The 8,787-nt window shown below is 28.9% G+C and overlaps 2 protein-coding genes across 2 annotated transcripts; both read left to right on the top strand.

The window, feature by feature from the left end:
• Window positions 1-781: 781 nt before the first annotated feature.
• Window positions 782-4,918, top strand: Phum_PHUM401430 (uncharacterized protein; the record flags this gene model as incomplete). The annotated part of the gene is made up of 9 exons (XM_002428752.1): window positions 782-806; window positions 1,502-1,803; window positions 2,239-2,432; window positions 3,216-3,378; window positions 3,415-3,631; window positions 3,794-3,991; window positions 4,065-4,261; window positions 4,332-4,600; window positions 4,675-4,918. The coding sequence occupies 9 exons, from the start codon at window positions 782-784 to the stop codon at window positions 4,916-4,918; spliced, it is 1,809 nt and encodes a 602-aa protein (XP_002428797.1).
• A 1,638-nt stretch (window positions 4,919-6,556) lies between these two features.
• Window positions 6,557-7,246, top strand: Phum_PHUM401420 (RWD domain-containing protein, putative; the record flags this gene model as incomplete). Its single annotated transcript, XM_002428751.1, has 2 exons — window positions 6,557-6,625; window positions 6,662-7,246. 2 exons carry the CDS (start codon window positions 6,557-6,559, stop codon window positions 7,244-7,246), a joined length of 654 nt encoding a protein of 217 aa, XP_002428796.1.
• Between the last annotated feature and the right edge of the window lie 1,541 nt (window positions 7,247-8,787).

Genomic DNA, 8,787 nt, shown 5'->3' with positions numbered 1-8,787 from the left:
TTAGTGATGACGTCAAAAAAAACATAAAAATTATGGTACCGTTATGAGAGTGAATGTGTTTATGTTATCAATCAAAATATATAAAAACATGGAGAAAGAGAGAGAAAGAGAGTGTGTGTGCGAGAGAGAGAGAGAGAGAGAGGTATATATATATTTTTCCTCGTAATATTTTAGCAATATTGTTAAATACTCGTGTCTAAACATAAAACATAAACATTAATTAATTTTATTTACTCGGACGGGAGTTAATAATTAAATTAAATTTTATTAAAAAAAAAAAAAAAATGTTTTTAGGTTTCGTCGGTTATTTTATTTTGAAACACGTCCAACCAATGAAAATTATTTCAAAAAACTTTTTTTTTTTTTTTTTTTGGCATTAATGCATAACCGCTAATGGTGTTACTACGTTGCCCCCCAAATACATTCAAAAAAAAAAAAAATTAAAAATGAAAAACGATATAGTCGTTAAAAAATTTTGAAAAAAAAATTTATCGAAGGTTTTCTCTCCCTCTCTCTCTCTCTCTCTCTCTCTCTCTCTTTCTAAAATTCTCTACGACATTTAATTTATTAAAATCAATTAATCTTGTGCGTACGTGCGTTTGGTCATTAGGTATAAATTTTCATATATAATTTTTTTTTTTTAAGGTATCATGAAATGTGCGTCGGAAACCCTACCTATTCATGGACAAGCTGCTTGACTAATGGACCTTAAACTTAGTTTTAAACGTATCCTAAGTTTAACATTAATTTTTTGCCATAGTAAAATTATATTTTCGATGGAATGCGAAGTGGGACTCCTTTTACAGGTTAGTACCTTTTAGTCGGTAAGACATAAAACAAAAGATGTAATGAGTATTACGTAATCTTTATCATCTCACGAGGTGAAAAATTGTATGGACAAAACAAACAAACAAACGACAACCAAAAGTCAACTCGAGTATGTTAATTATAATAAAGTAGTTTAAAAAAAAAAAAAAAAAAAATGTTTGAAAATCAGATAAAAAAGGATGAAATTATTTTGGAAACTTGAATTGACATTAAAAAAAAAAAAAAAAAAGTTTTTTTTTTTTTTTGGCTGGAACATTATTTTATTAAATGTCCTTTCTTTCTTTTTTTCAGAAACCGAGCGTCAACGTCCAGTGCTATCCGATTTCAGGTATTTTTTTTTTTTTTTTTCGACCGCTTTTAGTCAAGAAAAAATTCCATTTGTCGTGAGAGGGAGGGAGAGAAAGAGAAAGAGAGAGAGTGAGAGGGAGAGAAAGAGAAAACGGGAACGGTTTTACACAAACACACTAATTTTCCACTATCCTTGACTTGTTTAATGTGTTGGCATGGACATTTATTTTTTTACGAATAAAATATTTCAATGGAAAATTACTCGGTCGGTGCGCTTTAAAAAAAAAAAATAAATAAATAAATTTAAATGGAAACGTGTAAATCATAAAAATAATTTGTTTTTAATTTTTAAAAAAATTTTTCCCTCATTTTTCTATCGTAACAGATAATAATAATCCGGGCGTGAAGAAAAATTGTCAATTGCTGTCGTGTCGTCAGAAACAAACAGTCGATTGGAACATTATCGATCGTAAAAAGGGAGAACTTCAAGTTCAGTTTCAAGCTTTACCCAAATATTGTAATTTCGAAACGTACGTCATAGAATTGGAAATCTACGATGAAACTATGCCCTACGACGAAGGACTCATGTGCAACACCGGAAACACGTCGTGGAAAACTCATTCGAGAAGAATATTCGACAATAGGTTTTGCTCAACGGGAGAATCATTCCCCGAAGACTGTTTACAGGTACGAACGTGAGAGAAAAACGAATTATTATTATTATTATTATTATTAATCGAACGTTACAAATTACATAGCGAAAATGACAAAAACAAAAGGAAACCAAAAGGAAAAGAATCGACATTGTAACTTTTCGGTGAAATTACCCCGTTCTCTTTCCCCCTTCTCCCCTCTCACCCGTCGCAAATACACTTTGAAATTTAAATAATAATAATGATAATTAAAATTGACGTTTCGTAAATAAGTTTAAGGGGTTTTCAAGGGAGAATTTTAAATTATATGATTTCAATACATAATTAAATAGTTTTTATCGATTGTTGCTGGAAAGGAAAGATTCACGAGTAAACACGTCTGGAAGAAGTGAAATGGACGAAAATAATAATAATAATAATTAGTATTATTATTATTATTTATTTATACCGAGCTTTTTTTTTGTTTCAGGTTCACGTCGTAAATTTCAATTATGTTTATTCTGGTTTTTACCGACTCAAAATAACGCCTTACGTAAATGGAAGCACGAGACAAGCTCAAAGATCGTATCGTTTGCACATAAACAACACGGTTACGGATTATGTTAAGAAACAATTTTCCGGTCTTCATTTAAACGCTTCATTCCAGTACAGGAGTTCGTCACGGTAAGAAAAGTCGTTTAAGTCCAAGACGAAAGGTTTCAATAAAAAGGAAAAGAAGGAAAAAGGTGTTTCGTATCTCTCTCTCCCTCTCTTACATTCGAACTTCAGAAAAAAGAGAAAGAGAGAGAGGAAATGAGGATTGGAAGGATGAGAATGAATGACAACAACCTCTGCTAAAGTTTTCCAGTCTCGATTTTTTTTTTTTTTGCGACAGGGAAAATCTATAGATTGGAAAAGGAAAGAGGAAAAAAAAAAGAGTAGTGAGTGTTCCTATCTCTGTCTCTCTCGCTCGCTATTTCTCGGTTCTCGTGCATGATTTTAATTTTTTTTTTTTTTTTTTTTTAAAACATAAATTAAAAACGTGCCTGTGGGAGAACTGGAATGAAATCGCCCGAATTTTTATTATACATACAATCCATATGCGAAATTCGCTCCACTAAACCAGATCGTACATACGAATTCGATTTGATTTTTTCCCTCTCTCTCACTCTTTTTCACTCTTTCTTTCTGCTCTGTTTCAAAGTCAAGAAACGAAAATGAATCATGTGCAAAAAAGAAAATTAATATATTTATTATGAGATTTTTTTTTTTTTCCGATTCCCCTCGAGCGCCATTTTACACTCTTTCTGTTTTTTTTTTTACAAAAAAAAAAAAAAAAATGATAATAATCTGAGTAATAAATCACGGATATATTAATTTGTATCGAAAAAGAGGAAAGAGAGATATATTTTTTTTTTTACTTGATTTAATTTTTATCCTTTTTTTTTTTTTTTTTTTGGGTTCCAGAGAATTAAATTTAGGGATACCGTTACTTATAGACGATCCTCCCGATACGATAAGGATCGAAGTGAAATTTTCAAACGATAGCATCGATTATTACAACGTCATGATACACGTAAGACCCTTTTCGCGTTATCTCATTGTAATTGATAACAAAAAAAACAGAATGGTTAATTTTTTTAAAATTAATTATTTAAATATTTAGGGAAACGAAAATTCTACGAGCATTCAATGCGAAAACGAATTATTGAAAATACCTTGGCCTTCTTGTCAAGTTCACAAAGCTGGATTGGCGTGCACATTTTACAACATGACCCCTGGGTTTTACAACGTATACGTCACATTTACCGATGATAGATGCATGAGAGGTACGGTGTGGGCTGGCAATCACACCGACCCGTGTTTCTGGGTTATTAAGAAAGGTAATATCACGCGAATGCACTGACCTGTTTTTTAATTTGATTTGCGTTAAAGTTTTTGCCTTGATTATATATATAGGTAATGCATTTAATTTTAAAATTTTTCTTTTTCTTTCCCGCCCCCTCCCTCTCTCCCTCCCCCGCCTTTTTTTTTGTTGGGAGCAGAATTCACGGAGGATCGAGTTTTGACGGATGCATTGAGTCCGGGAAATGATAATTCGCAATTTTTAATTACGTCCTTAATTACATTGATCATTGTCGGAATCATTGCCACGTTTGTTATAGTCAAGACACTGAATAAGAGAAGGAAAAAATTGATTCATCGACTCGCTGGAAAAAATTTCGTCGTCGAAAATTCAGAAAGTAAGTATATAAGTCGAAAGGTGTTCGATATAAAGAAGAAGGTTGTCATTGTTGTCGTTTTTTTTTTTTGTAGAAACCGAAAGCGAACAAACGTACAAATTTAGTAGTAACGGGTACGTAAGTCAATTAGATTACGGTCAAATAATTGATATGAACGAACGGCAGCAAAACGAGTCGGAAGTGGTGCTCGTATATCCGAGAGACGTCCTTTCATTCATGGAATTGGTGACGTGTTTGAGACGAGTTTTGGAAAAAGTTTTCGAGTGCAAGGTAGTAGGTAATCGAACGATAGTCATAGAGAATTCGAACTGTACAATTGATTCGATAACTTGGATTTCAGGTCAACGATTATTTCGATCCGGATAAGTGGGACGAAATAAGCGCGAATCCGAAAGATTGGCTTCGGCGTCTGATAGTCGAAAGGCGGGTCAAAATAATCGTGATAGCGAGCGAAGTATGTCCGATCCGAACGGGTTCGCAAAAAATGGGAGAACGAACGGATCGCTACGAAAAATTTCCACATCCTTTCGACGATTTGTACCTGTACGCGATTCGATTGATTCGCGACACCATGAACGAAGAATCTTATAAAAATTTATTTGTCGTTACGTGAGTACTACCTCCTCCCCATCACCCGCCCCTCCTCCGCATTCATTTTTCATTCATTCATTCATTATTTTTAGGTTTGAAGGAGTGACGGAAAGTCAAAATCGTTTGGAATATTTCAATCCTTACACGAGATTTTCACTCCCAAAAAATTTCGACAAATTATTCGAACATTTAAGGAGCGAGAGGGGGAAAAATGGAGTCGAGCGGAAAAACGGAGAGAGTGGAAAATTCGATGAAAAATTAGAAATCCGTCAATTTAAATCACAATTGAATCGTTTAATGAATAATTTAAAACCGTACGAATATAAAGATTTTTAAGTTGTCGATTCGAACGTTCTCATGGACTCAAAATGTGAAGAAGAAGAAGAAAAATGGGAAATGGAAAAAGGAAAAATTCCAAGGGAAGGGAAAAGCGGCAAACGTCATAAGTTATAAGTCGATGTGTCGGAAAATGTCGCTTTTTAGCATAAAACCAAAAAAAAAAAAAAAATTAATTTTTTTTGTAATGATACGTAAAAGTAGCACCTCAATATAGTCAAGGGAAAATAACAGCACTTATTATTATTATTATTATTATTATTAATTATTGTTAAATGTCAATTACGTCAAATATTTCAATGGTAGTTTAACAAAAAAAAAATGTATTAATTCTAAATTATTTAAAACGATTCGATATATCGAATTATATACATATAGAAAGCACCACCATTTTAGCATAATCGTTAATTAGTTTATAATAATTAAATGGGAAAACGCATGAGCATTACAAAATAGTTAGAAATAATTGTTAAATGATAATAATGATAATAATTATTATAAAATAAAGTAAATGAGTGATGAAAAATTAACCGAATTAATTTTCCAAAGTCGTTTATTTATTTATTTAATAAATAAATAAAAGACATGGAAAAGTTTATAATAAAAGTGCCAAATATATTGAAAAATGAAAATGAATTAATTATTATCCGAATTATATATATATATATATATATATAGTAGCCTAAAAGTGTTCATCAAACAAAAATAATAATAATAATAGTTTTTATTAATGATATTCTCATGTTTTATATATATATATATATATAATTTTTATTATTATTATTATTATATAATAATTGTTGATAATTGTGTATATTTATGGATTATTATTATTATTATTATTATTATTATTATTATAGAAAATTTAAAAAAAGTCAATTCTAAGGAAAAAATTGTTTTAAGTGTAAAATTTTCAAAAAAAAAAAAAAAAAAGAAAAATATTTTTTGTTACAATTATTAAAAAAAAGAAATTATTGTTATGTTTGATAAATGTAATGGTAATAATAATAATAATTATTATTATAATAAAAGTTAATTGGGTTTTATTTATTTCAATAAATTCCTATTAATTTTGTATCCTAGTCTTATTCTAATGTCTAAAAGGAAGGAATTGTCAAAATTGTCTATAACGGTTAAAATCATATTAAATGAATTCGATAAAGAAAGTTTTATACGAATGGAAATGTACTTCATCCCTGGGGAGAAAGGGGGAGGCGTGTAAAACTATAAAAATCTAATAAATTTTGGAGGGACGCTATGGAAGACATTTTTTTTAACGGTTTTTTTGAAAGTTTTACATGATTTGCTCACTAGTTTTGAAAAACGAATTTTTTTCACATTAATGTTTTACATCGTTATAAATTTTTATCAAATATTGATTTACGTTTGGTTATTAAGTAATTATCAACCGAAATTTGTCAGTTATTTCAAATTAATATCAAAAAAAGACAAAAAAAAACTTACCTTGAGTTCGATTCGTGATGCTTCCTGTCGAGCGGCCATTACACAAATGACAGAATTTCAAGTTTTAACGTCTATGGTTTAATTCAAAATGGCCGCCTACATCTGCAAAGAATAAACAAATATTGAGGTTATGTTACTTTATTTAAAACTAACCCCTATATAAAATAATTAAAAATGGATTACGTAGAAGAACAAAATTCCGAATTGGAAGCCTTAGAATCAATTTATTGCGGGGAATTAGAGGTTTTAGGTAACGATCCACACAAATTTTCAATACAGATAAAATCCGAAGAATACGATGGGGATAATGGAGAAGGTTTAGCATGTACAATTAAATTTACATTTACTCCTAAATATCCGGAAGAGGTTCCGCTAATAGAAATTATCGAAGTGGATAATTTTAGAGATAATTACGAAGAAGAATTAGAAAATAAATTATTAGAAGATGCCAATGAAAATTTAAATATGGCAATGATTTTCACATTGGTGTCCACAGCTCAAGAATGGTTGAATAATAAATGGGATGAATTTAAAAGAGAAAAAGAACTCGAAGCCGAGAGACGACTCAAAGAAGTAGAAGAAGAAGAAATGAAAAGATTCGAAGGTACGAGAGTTACGGTTGAAACTTTTTTAAAATGGAAAATGGCATTCATAGAAGAAATGGGACTTTTAAAAAAAGAATTAAAAGAAGATAAGGAATGTAAAAAGTTAACGGGTAAAGAACTTTTTATGCAAGATAAAACATTAATCGAATCTGATTTGAAATTTTTGGAAGATAATAGCGATGCTGTTAAAGTTGATGAATCATTATTTCAAGATTTGGATGATTTAGATTTGGATGATGCAGAACTATCAGACAATTAACATCACCAACATTGTATAAAATGCATTTGTAAAAAATATTTTTTTTCAATTGTTCATAAGCGAACTTTACGAGTACTCAGATAAAGAAATATCAGGCATATTATTAATTTAACATATATATTATTATTATTAAAATTAGGTTATTTTAAAATTATTATTATCATTATTACCAACAGTAGTTTTAATTCATATTGTATATATGAATAATTTTTTTTAAACCGATTGGAAATTTGTAATTTGATTGTAATCGAATTACTCGATAATTATGTAATTATTACTCAAATATTATTTTTATAAACAAATTATTATCAATGAATTTTATCGACTTTTATTATTTTTTTTCTACATAAATTTTGTTTAAGTTGTTTTTTATAATATTAAAAAAAAAAAAAGTTTTAACGAAGGAACAAAACTATTACTACAAAAACATTCGAGCTAAAGAATTATATCATTACAAAATACAATAAATAATATTTTTTTTTATATTTTGTTTGATTTAAAACAAAAAAAATATGTTTTCATGCACACATTTTTTATTTATTATTATTATTATTATTATTATTATTATTATTATTATTATTATTATTATTATTACTCGCTATTAAAATTTTATTTTGTTTTGTTTTGTTTTTTTTTTAACAACAATTTATTATTTAAATTCATTTCGAATAAAAAAAAAATAAAATTTTTTCCTTAAATCGAATTATTTAAAAATTAAATAAAATATCGATAATAAAAAATTTAAAAACTTGTAATGTTTTAAATAAGGTAGGAAAAGGGGGAGGGGTGGGAGGAGGGGTGTGTGGGGGGGGGAGGGGTAACCGCGAAAAAAATTTAATTTTAACATGTATATATACTTCCGTCAGCAAAAATTTTTTAATTAGTAAAAAAAAAAAATTTATTATTATTATTATTACGCATCGACCTTTAATAAACGACATAAAATTTTATTTTATATTAATAATAATAATAATAATAATAATAACGTATAAGATTTTAAATGCCACCACCCATCACCCACCACCACCACGACCACTAATATACTCATCATCATTACTTATTTATTTAAATAACGTGGGAAGGGGGAGGGGAGAGAGAGGGGGGGGATTTTTTTTATCTTATTGCAATTAAATTGACTAATTAAAAAAAAAAAAAAAAAAAAAATTTTTCTTCTTATTAATTAATAATTAACCAACGAACGATTTTACAAAAACCGGAATTTAAAGTTTAAATTTAAAAAAAAAAATTTTTTTTTTTTTTTTTGATTGAAGTGTTTAAAGTAAAGTAAAGCAAAGAGAGAAAGAGAGAGAGAGAGAAGGTGAAAGAAGGAAGAGAGAGAGAGAGAGAAAATGATTACAAAATAATAACAGGCACGTTTTCGGTGGTATTAGAGTTAAACATTTTAGTTTCTTATTATCAGTGTTTATTAGTGTGTTTCCCGGTGTGCACATATCATACATATCACATTCGACTTCATTAACAGTAATAATATTTAAATTTTTTTTTTTTTAAATATAAATACAAATTACACCACCACCACC

This window comes from Pediculus humanus, genomic scaffold, assembly GCF_000006295.1.
Source record: "Pediculus humanus corporis 1103172107927 genomic scaffold, whole genome shotgun sequence".
In the NCBI taxonomy this organism is placed as follows: domain Eukaryota; kingdom Metazoa; phylum Arthropoda; class Insecta; order Psocodea; family Pediculidae; genus Pediculus; species Pediculus humanus.
The sequence above is the reverse complement of the archived record's forward strand: the minus strand, read 5'-3'. Positions and strand labels throughout refer to the sequence as shown.